Raw genomic sequence first — 16,220 nt, 5'->3', positions numbered from 1 at the left:
AATGACATCCAAGAAAATCACTTTAAAATCTAGGTTTCAGGGTGGGAGAGATGGTTCAATTGGGTGGATTGCATGTCTTGCATGCCTGAGGTTCTGAGTCTGATCCCTGGCATCATACGGCCCCCTTGTCCGTCCCCCCCCCCCCACACACACGTGCACTAGACCCAATCTGGCCCCCTTGGACCCCCCCCAACACACTCATGTAGCCCTAGTTGCCCCAGTGCTGCTAGACCCAAGCAGCAGTACACTGCCAGGTCTGAGCAGAAAACCACTGGTGAGAACTGCCAAGAGTAGCTCCCAGGTCTCCAAGCACTGCTGGGGAGGCTCCTAAAACAATTAAGAGGCTAGAACAGAAATGTTCTATAGCAGGAAGGCAGATATATGTGGCAGAAATCAGAATATACAATCTCCAAATGATATCCTGCTAATTTAATTCTTTGTACTTTAAGGAAAATCCAAAGCTTGCTGAGAAGCATCACCCAAAGGAAAAAAGGGTTTTCTTAGATGACAGTATCAAGAATTAAAGAATTCAAACTGGCACTGAAGCACTGTCATCCCGTTGTTCATTGATTTGCTCGAGTGGGTACCTGTAACGTCTCCATTGTGAGACTTATTGTTACTGTTTTTGGCATATCGAATACACCACGGGTAGCTTGCCAGGCTCTGCCGTAAGGGTGGGATACTCTCGGTAGCTTGCTGGGCTCTCTGAGAGGGACGGAAGAACTGAACCTGGGTCGGCCGCGTGCAAGGCAAACGCCCTACCCGCTGTGTTATCGCTCCACTCCAAAGAATTCAAACTAGAGTAGAAAAATTAGCAAACTCAGAACCTTGTATGATTCAACTATTACCATTAGTTATTAATGTTTTTGTACTTCTAACCTGTAAAGGAATGTCTTTATTGCTTTTCTTCTTTTTTTGCAAAGGCATGTCTTTAGAGAAGACTTACACTGGTTACCTCTTTATCCTGTTTTGGTTTCCTTGTTTATATCTTGGCTTTTAGAAGCAGCTTTGGCAGCAAACATTCCCATAATTCCTTTGGGCTGCTGGGAAGCGTGTTTGGCAGGAGGTGGGCCATGACCATTGGTGGCTTGTGTCTCACTTGACACCTGATCTGACTGTTCAAATTGTTCAGAAGGTGAAGACTCAGCAGGAGCTCTGAGGACTGCAGCGGCACACTGTATGGCACTGTATCTGAGGGCGGAAACATCACATTAAATCATGGTAAGCAACATACCTTAGTCTCCAACTCTTGTTTCTGCCCAGTAAGAGTGTTCTCACCCTAGTCCTCTACAATTACAGGATTTTAAAACTAGAATGCATTTCAGAGACTATCTTGTATAAAATTCTTTTTTAGATAAAAGAAACAAGAATTGGAAAGAAGTGAGCAACTTGTCCTAGATGATGTATCTAGTCAGTATAGAACTGGAATTAGAATCAGGTGTCTTCATATCATACTGAACATTCTTGCTTTTAAAAACAAGTGTTCTAGGAGCTGGAGAGATAGTACAGTGGGAAGGTGCTTACCCAGCACGCATCAAACCAGGGTTCGATCCCAGTATCCCATAAGGTCCCTCAAGCACTGCCAGGAGTAATTCCTGAGTGTAGTCATGAGAGGACCCCTGGCAACTGCTGGGTATAACCCAAAACCCTTTAAAAAAAAGTATTCTAATTTGAAACAGTAAGAACACACCCAAACAATAATAATTAGTAATTTCACCATTCTGCGGTGGGGGTGGAGGGGAATCTGTTCTTTTAAGGGCTGTATAGGACTAAATATGCAATCAATATTGACTGAAGCAAGATTAAGAGTATTGAATATGGGAGCCGAGTGACAGTACAGCAGGTAGGGCTGTATCTTGCATGCAGTCAACCTGGGTTCATTCTCCTGCAACCCATATGGTGGTCCCCTGAGCCTGCCAGGAGTGATCCCCGAGCACTGCCAGGTATGGCCCAAAATAAAAAATTTTTTAAAGAAAGGTTTTAAATATTAACAAAAGTACTGGTCAGAGTAGATCATGCTTTAGGAACATGGAAGAAGTTAGAAAGAGTCACTGGCGCCTATAACTCAGTGGTAGTGTACAGTCATTTTTAATAATTTCTAATAATACCAACTAAAAGCCCCAGACAAGTATGCTCTAAGCCAAGAGAAGAAATTTGGAACAGTGTGCAAGGAATATTAAAGGGAACATTCACTTCTTCTCTAATCATTACACATTTGTCTGGTTTACTCAAATCCATCATGTTATAACATTTGTGCCTACTCAAAGGGTTGTATATTTGTTGAGGAATCAGGCACATTCAGTGGTGCTCAGGGGTTACTCCTGGCTCTGCACTCAGGGATCACTTCTGGCAGTGCTCAGAGGACCATATGGTATGCTGGGGATAGAATGTGAGTTGGTCATGTGGAAGGCAAGCACCCTACCCACTGGACTTTTGATCTAGCCACTCAAAGAACTGTACTTAAGGCAAAGTTTTGCACCTATTTCTAACAAAGAATATTTTCTTTCTTTTCCCTCATGCTCTATTTTTCTTGTGGGAAGGAGGGAGACTGGATTAGGTGAGAGCTCCTTGAAGATAGAGAAATGCAAAATTCATTTTTTGTATTTCAGATACTCAAGACAAGACTTGGAACATAAGCAAGTGTCAGTAAATATGCTGAAAGAATAATTATGTCACTGGAAGTGCGTTTCTGGCTCCCTGCCCCAGGCTCCATTTTCCCCCCCGTTTTTGTCTGATGGGAAGTGTTCAGATCTTACTCTCGGCAGGGCTTGGGAAGGCACAGCGGTGGTGGGGATCAGAGCCAGGTTAGCCAGGGGCGAGCAAGCACTCTATCTGCACCTCTCTCCCTCCTTCAGTGCATCAACTGAACTCAAGGAAGGAGAAAACGGGTGCTAAGAAATAAGGTGATGATAGCAATTATCTCTGATATCAGCCAAATACAACTTTTCTACTGGAATGAATAGCCTACAAAGAAATCCCTGGTAGATCACTTCATTTCAGATGAAGCTTTAGACTGAGCAGTCCTAAAGAGAGTCCACAGGTACAAAAGTGCTCCACTGACTTATTATGGCCCAACTAAGGAAGCTCGATATTAACGTATCATGTGCAATTAAGAACAGATGGAAACAGTGTTCTTTCCTTGGGAGGTGGGGGCAAATCCTGCGGTGCTCAAGCCTAACTCCTGGCTCTGTGTTCAGGGTTCATTCCTGGGAGCACTCAGACACAGGGTACCGGGATCAAACCTGGGCTGGCTGTGTGCAAGGCAAGCACCTTATCTGCTGTATATCTTTCCAGCTCTAAATAATTTACTTTTACCTATTGTTCTCTCTAGCTTTGTAGTACTTTCACGTACAAGGGAAAGAGCAATGTCTTATTTCACTGTCAACATCTAAAGTTGGCCCCAAGACAAGTCTTTCTCCATCTGGTGAACATTCCACACCTTAGGGTCAGGACCAGGAACTGGCAATGAATAAGACCAAGTTCGACTGGGAATACATCGGAAGAGAGAAGAATTTCTGCTCAAACCTGAAATTTCAACTAATTCCTGTCATAGCACTTCTTAAAACACAAAAAACAATGAGTCAGATCTCAGCTGGCCCATAATTCTCAGAACAAATACAAACTTTGTTGCCTTTTTCAAACATTTTCTTTTTAATTGTGGTGGCACTGCTTTGTGAGAGCATAAATGTTTCTATGCTCGTGGGGTACGATGTTACCACACATTACCTACCACTGAAGTGCCAATATCGCCCCCTCAACTGGATCCTTTCAACCTGCCTGACACCCTACTTGGTAACCTCAATCCTGCGGCCAGAGTCTAAGAGTTTATCTTCACTGGACTGTCAATTCCCTTGTTCTGTTTTTTTAAAAATCACAAATGCAAAGTTCTTTATTGGAGATAACCGATTCATATGTCTAACACAGTAAGTTCTCGTTAAAGTGTTTCCTAATGACTATAGTTTTATTCATCATGTCTACTTTAATAGTCCCTGGGCAAACTGCATTTTAAACTTTTGAGTCAGTTTTATTTGTTAGATACAAATGAGCTGATTTCTAGTGATATGCCATGACTAGATTTTAAAAGATTTTTGAAATTTAGTATTATGTCTTTCACAAAGTGTTTTGTAATTCTTCCTTGAAAGACACCAGACTTGTAAATGGTGCTTAAGTATTATTTCTCTTTGGTTATATAAATTGCACTTTTTAATCAATACTTAATGCCGATTATACATTGTGTTTCAAGTTAAGGAATAAATGAAGAATGAAAGCCTATCATTAATTCACCTGACTTATTTAGTGAATGTTCAGTTTTCTAGGCATCATTTTGGCTATAAGGTTATCAACAAAATAGTTCCTCACAGAACCTACAAAACTAATCTTGATAATTCAGTTTTTCTCAAGTCCTCTACATTATTAGGTATTGCCCTAGGTGTTCTAGGATCTCCAACCATTCGCTTTCTTAAAGTTGTCTCTTTACAAACAATAAGTTCAAGGCCTTTTCTACTTTAAGAACATATATTCTGCCTCTTTTGCAATTCCTCTTTAGCTATCGCTCTATATTTTAGAGGTCAATTTCCTGAACTTTTCCATATTTGCTGCCTCATTTCAAGTCACTTTAAGTCACTCACTTAATCGAAATCTGGTCACTCCACTGACTACACGTTCACCTATGTTACCTACTAAATCCAATGAACAGTTTTTGCTTGTATTTTGCTTCTCAGTCTCTCTCTCTTTGGAATTCCTCTTAGCCTTAGAACCCCGTATATTTTTGCTATCATACTCTTCCTACCCATCCCTATAAAAATGTCCATCACTTAAATCATGCTTAAGCATCCAAGCACTGTTCTACGTACTTTACGCATCCATTTAATCATCTCCAACCTCAGGGGTTAAGAGATGAGAAAGCTCAAGCACAGAGTTTATTTGTCCAGTGTCAGAAGGTTAGCAATTCTGCCTTTTTTGCATTTGATACGTTCATGTCTACGACTACAGCCCAATTGCCTGCCTATTTCCTGGTTCCAAAATAAGTGTCTTCACCCCAAATGTCTCTCCTTAGCTCTAGACTCACTTCTCTATTGGACTTTACATCTCAACTTTGGATGTCTCAAGGCTTCTCAAACTCAGCAAGCCCAAACACAATTCATCATATTTTCCTCTCTCCCAAAGCCTAGTCCTCTTATATTGCTTCCTCAGTGATGACGCCATCGCCCATCCAGTTGCACAAGTCAGAAACATAACCCTCATTTTTATTTTATTTCATTTATTTTTATTTTTTATTTTTTAATTTAATAGTTTATTTTTAATTAGTGAGTCAACGTGAGGGTACAGATACAGATTTATACATTTTTGTGCTCATGTTTCTCCCTTACAAAGTTTGATAACCCATCCCTTCACCAGTGCCCATTATCCACCACCAGTAAACCCAACATCCCTCCCCCCTTCCCCAGTCCTGTCTCCCCCCACCCGACACTGCCACTATGGCAGGGTATTCCCTTTTGTTCTCTCTTTCTGATTAGGTGTTGTGGTTTGCAATAAAGGTGTTGAGTGGCCATTGTGTTCAGTCTCTAGTCTATATTGGGCCCGCATCATCTTTCCCCCACATGACCTCCAATCACATTTTACTTGGTGTTCCCTTCTCTGAGTTGCCCAGAATGAGAGACCAGCCTCCAAGCCATGGAGACAACCTCCTGGTACTTATTTCTACTATTCTTGATAGCCCTCATTTTTAGTACTATGAAAACCGTACCACACCCCATCACACAAATCTGGTCCCCAACCACGATCACAACAGCCAATTTTCACTGACTACGTCTCTGTAATTTTCAAACTCTTCTATCCCCTACCCCGCTACCATACACCAGACAAATGTCAAACTGTCATCTCTACCCTGGAGATGCAACCTCTCTGGACCTCCTTTATGAGGCCTGCCTTCTGATTTATCTTCCATACCTCACATTCTACAGTCTAATTTTGATCACCTCTGCTCAAAAATCTTCAGTGGGGTTGGGGGACACTGATCAGCAGTGGAGCACTTGCCCTGCATATGTAAGGCCCTCGGTTCAATTCCTGGGATAGCAAAGAAAATGTAAACAAAAGAAATAAAAACTTTCATGGTTCTCCAGTGCTCTCAGAATAAAGTCCACATGCCCTCTCTTTTCTCTCAGCTTTTTGGGTCATACCTGATGTTGCTCCTCGCTCTGTACTCAGGACTTACTTCTGGTGGTGCTTAGGGGACCATATGGAATGCCAGGTTGGCCACATGCCAGGCAAACCACCCTATCTGCTATAGTATGGCTCAGGCCTCCCACATGCCTTCTCCTAGCAACCAAAGCATAGATTCTCACTGCTCCACCACTCCTGTCTCATTGTTTACTACCTTTAACTCTAATAAAATCAGTCAGAAAACTACAGTGGCTCTGCAACGGCATGGTTTCTTTCTGCTTGGTCTTTCCTATTTCTCCTTGACTGGTTACTGGGTCAAGACATCAACTGAGAGGTCATTTAAGAAGCCTTCTTTGACTTGCTTTCTCAACTCCACACCACTCCAAAATGGGGTAGGCAACCCTACAGCAAGCTGTGTAAGTGCCTTCTCCCATACAACTACCACAGAGACCAGGACACTCTCACACCGGAGTACTTGGCATGTCACAGATACTCATCAGATCTCTGTTGAATTAATTCCAATGATCCTGCTTAGTATCTGTTAAAAGTAGTTAGGTGCTCATTATATGTTTGGGGATCTGACCTAAATCTTCAACACAAACCCCACAAAGCAGGCAGTATAATTGCTGATTTAAACATAAAACCAAAGCTCAAAGAGCTTAAGCAACTCGTCTAAAGCCACCAGACTTCATTATTGTAAGTAGCAATGCCATAATTCACTCCCATGACCATCATTTTCCGAACCCCACGTGCATTAATCATCACCACCCTGGGCTGTGAAAAATATAAAAGATGAACAAGATTGGGGAGGGAGAAGAGAAAAATAAAAAGATAAATAAGATCTGGTCCTGGCTGAGGAAGATCAAGAACATATTGTTTTCGGATAGAAGGCAAAGGTAGGTCAAATACGGAATAGTATTGGAAAGGACAAGATTTGAACTGGTTCTTGAAGGATGGGATAAGATTTAGACAGGTAGAAATTGGGGTGAGGGAGTAACAAGGGGGCACAACAAACATTTCTGGTGGTGGTGACAGGATAAATATATGAGAAAGAGATTTATGGGGAGTCCACTGGGGATTTCAATATGGGCTGTGGCTGCTATTTTTCACCTTATGATGTACTAATAAAACCAGGCATGTGTCTTGCTGCAAGATAAATGGGGTTTTACTAGACTTGGCACTCTCTCTTAAGAGGCAGCCACTGTGTAAACATCTTACAAAATCAATTCGTAAAGAAGCCCACAAGGAACATGAAGGCGCTCACTTGCTGCAGTTCTGCAAGTTGCTTTTAAGGATGTCATAGTCGGTGTTGAACAGAGGCCCACTGTCCTTCAGCATGGCTTTCTGGATGCTGTACACATGGACGCTGGCAGTCACCGTGAGCTTGGACTTCACTGCTACAAGTCAACAGGAAAAGCAGCCTGTCAATACACACGCCTCATAACAGGGAGGAGCTTTAACAAGACACTCTTCTGCATTAAAACCATTTGCAACCTGCGGTGGTCCGAGAGTGCGCAAAGGCCAAACAGCTACATACGCAGAGCGATAGAACTCATCTGTCTGCAACGGGACATTATGACAAGGTAGGTGGTAGTGAGTCAGCTCTAAGCACAGCACCTGTGAGGGGATCACTCACCCGGGGACACTTAGAACATTAATTACACTTAGAACATTAATTAGTGATTGATGATTACCACACTTGGTAAATATTAATTAGTGACTGATGATTACCATGATTTTTAAAAAAATTTTATTTTTACACAAATCACTGTGAGGTACAGTCACAGACTTACAAACTTTCATGCTTACGTTTCAGTCATACACTGATCGAGTACCCATCCCTCCACCAGTGCCCATTCTCTGCATTTTTTTTTCTGCTTTTTGGGGTCACACCTGGCGATGCACAGGGGTCATTCCTGGCTCTGCACTCAGGAATTACCCCTAGTGGTGCTCAGAGGACCATATGGGATGCTGGGAATAGAACCCCAGGTCGACCACGTGCAAGGCAAACGCCCTACCCGCTGTGCTATCGCTCCAGCCCCCACCAGTGCCCATTCTTCGCCACCAATGATCCATCCCAGTATCCCTCCCCTCACTCCCCCTACCCCTCCCATGGCAGGTCATTCCCTTTTGCTTTCTCTCTCCTTTTGGGTGTTGTGGTTTGCAATATAGGTATTGAGTGGTCGTCATGTCGGTCTATAGTCTACTTTCAGCTCACATCTTCAATGACGAGCGGGCCCTCCAAGCACCCTTTACTTGGTGATCCCTTCTCTATCTGAGCTGCCTTTTCCCCTAGCATACGAGACCGGCTTCCAAGCCATGGAGCAATTCTCCTGGTACACATCTCTACTATTCTTGGGTGTAAGTCTTGCATTCTGTTACTTTATATTCCACAAATGAGTGCAATCTTTCTATGTCTGTCCCTCTCTTTCTGACTCATTTCACTTGACATGATACTCTCCATGCGGATCCACTTATATGGAAATTTCATGACTTCATCCTTTATAACAGCTACATAGTATTCCATTGTGTAGATGTACCAAAGTTTCTTTAACCAGTCATCTGTTCTCGGGCACTTGGGTCTTTTCCAGATTCTGGCTACTGTAAACAGTGCTGGGGCTGGAGCAATAGCACAGCGGGTAGGGCATTTGCCTTGCACACGGCCGACGCGGGTTCGATTCCCAGCATCCCATATGGTCCCCTGAGCACCACCAGGAGTGATTCCTGAGTGCAGAGCCAGGAGTAACCCCTGTGCATCACCAGGTGTGACCCAAAAAGCAAAACAAACAAACAAACAAACAAACAAACAAACAAAAAAAACAGTGCTGCAATGGACATACAAGTGCAGATGTCATTTCAACTATACTTTTTTGCATCTCCGGGATATATTCCCAGAAGTAGTATTGCTGGATCAGATGGGAGCTCCATTTCTAATTTTTTGAGAAGCATCCATACGGTTTTCCAAAGGGGTTGAACCAGTCGGCATTCCTACCAGCAGTGAAGGAGGGTCCCTTTCTCCCCACATCCTCGCCAATACCAGTTGCTTTTGTTCCTTTGGATGTGGGACAGTCTCTGTGGTGTGAGATAGTATCTCTTTGTTGTTTTGATCTGCATCTCCCTGATAATTAGTGTGAAGAGCATTTTTTCATCTGCCTTTTGGCCATTCGGATTTCTTCTCTGAGAAAGTTTCTGTTAATTTCATTGCCCCATTTTCTGATGGGGTTGGATGTTTTCTTCTTGTAGAGTTCAACCAGTGCCTTGTATATCCTTGTTATCAGCCCCTTATCAGATGGGTATTGGGTGAATATTCTTTCCCATTCTGCAGATTGTTTTTGTATTCTGGTGATGGTACCTTTTGAGGTACAGAGGCTTCTTAGTTTAAGACAGTCCCATTTGTTTATCTCTGTTTCCACTTGTTTAATCTGTGGTGTGTCATCTTTGAAGATACCTTTAGCTTCAATGTCATGGAGGGTTTTGCCTTTTTTTTTTTTTAACCAAGGACAAATTTCACACTACCTAATAAAGGTCCAGATAGCGAAATCAATATGCAAAAGACCTGGGTTCAGTCCCCAGCACCATCAGGGCTCCCAGAATAACGATAAATGACCCCCCAAACACCATGCTGGCCCCAGAGCATACCTGAGTGTGGCCCCAAACAAACACTCCTAGCAAATAATTAAGAGGAATAAGTAATAGTTACTGTGAACTCACTTATATAATTCAACTTTAGATTAATGACAAAAATACTATAACAAAAATGTTGTTATTTAGCTAAGTCTGCAGGAGAAAACCAAAGATCATAAAAAAACTTTAGGTTTCACAAGGTAAAGAGACTCCACATTTGTCCCACAGCCTCAGTGCCTGCACGGAGCTTGTATGTAAGAGTAGGTATCATTGTGTAATCTACTGCATGGATATATCTTGCTTTGTCTAACACTGTGGTAACTCAGAAAAAGGTATCTCCACCACCAAGATTAGTAAACTAGAAAATGACTCCAAAGACATGTGTTCTTATATACCAGTGCAGGATTTGTCTTAAAACAAGCCTGAGATCATACGGACCCTGATATTAAACTAATTTGAATTAGGTTTATGTTTTGTTCTTTTGTTTTGGGGCCATACACAGCAGTGCTCAGGGGCTATTCCTGGCTCTGTGCTCAGGAGTGATCCTTGGCAGTGCTCGGGGAACCATATGTGGTGATGAGGATTCAAACCAGGGTCAGCTATATGCAAGGCAATCCTTGTCCAGCCCCAGAGTTGGGCTTTTAAATAAAACAGTAGCATGCAAAATCTTGAAATGACCTCATCACGGCTGGCCTGAGCAGCCATGAGTCTCGGGGTCAGACCTAGCGCTGAGCAGACAGGCCTCACAGGCTGAGGATCACCAGCAGGGCTCCCAAAGCAACACCTGGCGAGCTCAGTCACTCTTGAAATGAGTGGAAAAGTTTAATTTAAAAGCTATATTAAGTCTCTCTAACATTTGAAGAACAATTTTTATTTTTATTTTATATTGGACTGGAGTGATAGCACAGCGGGTAGGGTGTTTGTCTTGCATGCGGCCGACCTGGGTTCAATTCCTCCGTCCCTCTCAGAGAGCCCAGCAAGCTACCAAGAGTATCTTGCCCGCACGGAGAGCCTGGCAAGCTACCCATGGTATATTCAATATGCCAAAAACAATAACAACAAGTCTCACAATGGAGACGTTACTGGTGCCCACTCGAGCAAATCAATGAACAACGGGACGACAGTGCTACAGTGCTATTTTTATATTATTACAATATAAGTTGGGGCTGGAGAGATAGTACACCAGGTTAAGGCCTTGCATGCGGCTAACCCAACATTCTATATGGTCCCCTGAGCACCACTAGGAGTGATTTCTGAGTGCAGAACCAGGAGTAACCCCTGAGGATCACTATGTGTGGCCCCAAAACAAATCAAAAAAGATACAACACAAGACTCCTGGATCCCTGTCTTTACAGTGATGAGGTGTCCCTAATAGTATTTATGATACTTTTCACCTGTCAGGAACTCTAAAATGCTCTGGTGTATGTGCTTTATCAATGTCAGCAGCTTTACTGATTTCCAAGGCAGGGGGACATTATATAGAAACATTTCAGAAACTATTAATAAAAGAAGTATGTTGCACTTTAAATAGTGATCTAATGACTGCAGATGTTAGGAGCAGATTTTTCAATCATACCTATGCCAAAGTTGTGATATTTTGTTTAGCGGCTGAAACACTTACATTCCAAGTTCCCTTCTCTCACTACTGCAACCTTGTGGCACTAGAAGGAAATAACACTTTATCAGTGTTGAAAACCGGAGACTTGCAAATCTGTTTCCTTGACAGTAATAGTGGAACTTGGATGTGAAATTAGAAATACCAGCTACCCCAAAATTGCTACCATTGAATAAATTCTTTTTTTTTTTTTTTTTAGCTTTCCACTTTGCCTTTATTGGCTTCCACTCTGCTGGATGCGCCTCCCGTGTCTGAATAAATTCTTTTTTATTGCTGTTGTTGTGGGGACCCCACCTGGAGGGGTTGGGGGGCTAGGGCCACTCCTGCCCCCCCATGCAGTGTGCGAGTTCTGTGGCACTGCGCTGTGACCCCCCCCTTCTCCACCTCCTCCAAGAGCATGCGGCCTCTGGCTCCCCACACAACTGACATGCAAGACCCCTGCAAGCCCTGAAGCCCAGAGTATATGAAGCCCGCCATCAAAACAACTATGAAAAGGGTTGATGTCCCCGAATTCACAACTAGGAAGCTGCACTCAGATCTGCACCGTTTTGCCCAGTCAGGAGCCCTGAAGTGCGCAGCTGTAATGCGGTCGCCCATTTCTTCCCTTCATCACATCTCAGAATCTGACTCTAGACATTCAGCCACACAAAAACACACAAAACTTATCTCCAGGGTGCAAAGGCACAATGGGAAAGTGACAAAGAACCCCACTATGCACTGTGAACCAAGATGGTAGCCCTGAAAACTCAACCAGTGAAAGCCAGTTATATGACCTCTCTTATAGAGACTTCAGAGAGGAAATGTTGAGGATATTTAAGGAGCTCAAAGAAACAATGGAATGGACTGCTATAAAACAAGAGGATGAGAGCAGAAATAAGGAAGCTACAAGCAAAAATTAGCGATTTCTGGCACCACCTGGTTGCCTGAACATCTCCAGGAGGGACCCCCAAAACAAGAGCAGTAACACCTAATAAGTACTGTGAGGTGTGGTCCTAAGCCAAAAACAAGTAGAACAGAATAACAACAACAAAAAAAACATACATGAAAAACGAGTAACTTTAGGGGGCTGGAGTTTTAGCACAGCGAGTAGGGTGTTTGCCTTGCACGCAGCCGACCTGAGTTTGATTCCCAGCATCCCATATGGTCCCCTGAGCACTGCCAGGAGTAATTCCTGAGTGCAGAGCCAGGAGTAATCCCTGTGCATCGCTGGGTGTGACCCCCCCCCTTCAAAAAAAAAAGAAAAACTTTCAAAGCAGAACTTCAAAAATCTAGAAATAAGCTACATATAAAAACAAATCACTTTTCATTGACCAAAAAGCTCCCCAAACTAGGCAAAGAACAAAGAACAAGGTGGCTCTTCTGCTCAGGCCCATGCTACAGGCCGAACGGTCAGCGTTGGTCTTCAGGCTGCCCGGAAGCTCTGCAGCAGTGACAAACAGTATATACAGGAACGCACACTTGAGCACAGCCCTGAAGGCCAACCCTTCTGGAGGTGCTTCCCATGCAAAGGGGATTGTGCTGGAGGAAGCTGGGAGTTGAGGCCAAACAGCCCAATTCTGCAGTTAGACAGTGTGCCCAAGTTCAGCTGATGAAGAATGGCAAAACAAAGCTCAGTTTTGTACCCGACTATGGCTGCTTCAATTTTACTGAGGAAAACAATGCAGTTTTGGTTGCTGGATTTGGTCACAGAAGGCACGCTCTGGGTGACACACTGCAGAGTCGGCTTTCAGGTTTCAAGTAGCAAATGTGTCTCTTTTTGTTTGACCTTACACAAAGGCAAGAAAGAAAAACCAAGATCACAAGTTTTGAAAACACAGTAGTAATAAATTTTCATATACTCAAAAAAGAAAGGTAAAGTTGGAAAAGATATGTAGATATACAACAAAGGATTAATATAGAGCTTCTAAAACACACACACACACACACACACACACACACACACACACTCACAGAGAAAACAAAGACTAATATACCTTTAAAAAAGGAAGCAAAAGGTATGCACAGAGAAATTCACTGCAAAAGTAAATAGGCCCAAAATACACAACGGTGTGTGTTATATGGAAACCTATCTCCCACACATTGTTGATAGGATGGAAAATTTGGCAATACCCAACAGAATCTCACCTATGTACCTTACTTCTAGAATGCAGCTCTCAAATATATAAAAATACACAAAATAAATATACACAGAACTATTTGCTACAGCGCCACTGAAAAAGCCAAGGACTATATATTATCACATAATTATCAGCAAGAGGCTGCTGGATACCCTAGTGTGTACCAGTCAGTGCAGAAGCACGTGCCTGTCTAAGCAACGAGGAATGTTTCTGTGACTGCTGAAGTGCTGCTCAGGATCTAACATCAAGAAAAGCAAAGTATGCGCCCATTTATCTGATAAAGGTGGTTAAGAATGTTTGCTTGTATCGAAAATATATTCTGGGCCAGGTATGTAGTTCATTTGTAGAGTACTTGCCTTGCATGTGTCAGGTCCTGGGTTCATCCACAGCACCATAAAAAATATACACGTATGTATGTATGTATCTAGCTACCTCTATTTCGATGTGTTGTGCAATATACCTATGCTATACATGATATATGTATATTATATATATATATATAAACAATGGGAGGAAAACACAAAACGAATAAAAATAGAAAAAAGGACAAAGATATTAAACTGAAAAACTGAAACTGGGGCAAAAATAAAACATATTATACAGAATTAGCAGAGAGGAATTATTTCAAGTGATTCTAAAATAGAGGATAACTGCATTTGTACTAGGACCAAAAAAGAACTATAAAGTAATCTTTAATTGTTTTTAGTTAACATACTACAATATTTGTTTTGCTTTTCTAAATCTCATTAACTGGCTAAAGCAAATACATATGTTAGGAACCACCATAAATCACAACTTAAAAGCAACATAAAGTTAAGTTTTAAGAATGTAATTATAAGTTTGAACTAAGAGTATGAGTATGTTTTCATAACGCATTTTCTTTTTTTAAAAAAGTTAAATAGGCATTTCTAAAAAAGTCATTTTCTACAGAATTATACAACCAAAAAAAAAAAAAAGACAAAACTGATGAGAAAAAGTATGAGAAACTATCCACAACACACTGGAAATGGCAGCTTGCTGGTGCTAAAACAAAGCAGACCAACACAGGGCTCAGATTCCGTGTTAAAAAGGACTAATGAATTCAAGAGCCACAAAAGGGGGCCGTGCTGGGAGAAGCCCCTGAGCATTTCAGAAAGGAAAGAAAATATGGCTAGTTGATGAAAATTCTTTATAAAAAATAAATTGTAGCCAATAAATGCAGAAGAAATGACAGAATTAGAACCCTCACTAGTTAATAAAACCTAGTGAATTTGCTTATCGGCACTGCAACCCTACTCAGGATATACTTTATATGCCAAGATTCTGATTAAGGTTTTATTTGAAAATGTATTGTTGCTTCTTAAAAAAAAAAAAAAAGGGGGGGGGTCGAATTAAAATTCAGAAACAGAAGAACATCAATAAGCCAGACAGAGAAAAAAACTGGAGGGGAGGGAAAGTTGTGGGAAGCACGTGCTGCTGGAAACCAAAGGGATCAACCACGCACACGGCAAGTGCCCTAACCCGGCACTTTCTCTCCAGCCCAGAAAATGGTACCTGATGATGGGCACGTGAAAAACAGACTGGGACCCAACATTTTGTTTCTGTTTTTAATTGAATCAACATTACAAAGCTATTCATGACTAGGTCTCAGTCAGTGTTCCATCACTCATCCCTCCAGAGCGGTACCTGTTTCTATCCCTGGTACCACATATAGTCCCCAAGCACCACTAGGAGTGAGCCCTAAGCACGGAAACAAGATGTCCGACAAGGTGTGGCCTCAAAACAAAAAAACTCCAAACATTCAAAAAATGGCCTCAGATGCGCTGAGGAGAGTTGGGGCTTTGTATGTGGGAGCCTGGGTTTGCTCCCTGGAAGTGAGTGTCCCCTAAGCGAGCACCGCTGGAAAGTAAACCCCATGTACTGCCGGATAGGCCCAAGCCCCCAAACCCTGCCAAAAATACAAAAACCAGAAATCACGGGGCCAGATAGTACAGGGATTAGGATGCTCGCCTAGTGCACAACTGACTCCAGCTCTGCATATGGTCCACGGAGTCCCACCAGGAGTGATCCCTGGGCCCAAGCTGCCACCACAAATACCCTGTGATAAGTAACTTGAATGCATTTTTAAGGGTTCTTTCAAGAATACCCTAAATCCTGAAAGAACAATCCTAAAGCTATCCAAGGATCCAACGCAATTTGCTGTTATGGGCGAGGGAGACAGTGCAAGTGTCTGGTATGTGCAAGGTCCAGTGTTCAATCCCTGGCACCACACCACTTCTGAACACTGCCATGTATTGTCTCTTAAAAAAAAAAACTTTCATGTAATCAGAACAAAAACGGAGAGTTTTATCTTAAAACACATACTCTTTAATTAATTTTGAACATAGGGAGGGATCTCCCAAACCACACTTGGGGTCCAGGACCCACTCACAATGATTCTTGGGGGGGCGGGGAGAAGGGTGAGATGGTGATGCATATGATCAAACTCAAATCAGGCAAATATAAGAGCTACACCATAACTCCTATCTCCCTGGCTCCTGAAACAAAATTTTTAACCTTGAAGCCTATTACAGAAGATCTATAAAATTGGGGACGGGGGGGGGGGCACGCTGGTTTTTAGACCACGTGAAGCAGCATTCAGGGATGTAAAAGTACAGATCCCTGTGTCCCAGAGAGGGGCATGGAACAGAGCTGAGAAACTGAGACTGGAAATAATTTTGTGG

At 42.5% G+C, this 16,220-nt stretch overlaps 1 protein-coding gene across 1 annotated transcript in view; it reads right to left on the bottom strand.

Annotated features, from left to right (window-relative positions):
* Positions 1 to 16,220, bottom strand: part of LOC129399989 (DNA polymerase delta subunit 3-like) — a 47,413-nt gene that overhangs the window by 19,039 nt on the left and 12,154 nt on the right. The window contains 4 exon segments of the mRNA XM_055121999.1: positions 947 to 965; positions 967 to 1,191; positions 7,427 to 7,559; positions 11,408 to 11,447. Of these exon segments, the coding sequence (XP_054977974.1) occupies positions 947 to 965; positions 967 to 1,191; positions 7,427 to 7,559; positions 11,408 to 11,447 (417 nt within the window).

This window comes from Sorex araneus, chromosome X (genome assembly GCF_027595985.1).
Source record: "Sorex araneus isolate mSorAra2 chromosome X, mSorAra2.pri, whole genome shotgun sequence".
Classification (NCBI taxonomy): domain Eukaryota; kingdom Metazoa; phylum Chordata; class Mammalia; order Eulipotyphla; family Soricidae; genus Sorex; species Sorex araneus.
The sequence above is the reverse complement of the archived record's forward strand: the minus strand, read 5'-3'. Positions and strand labels throughout refer to the sequence as shown.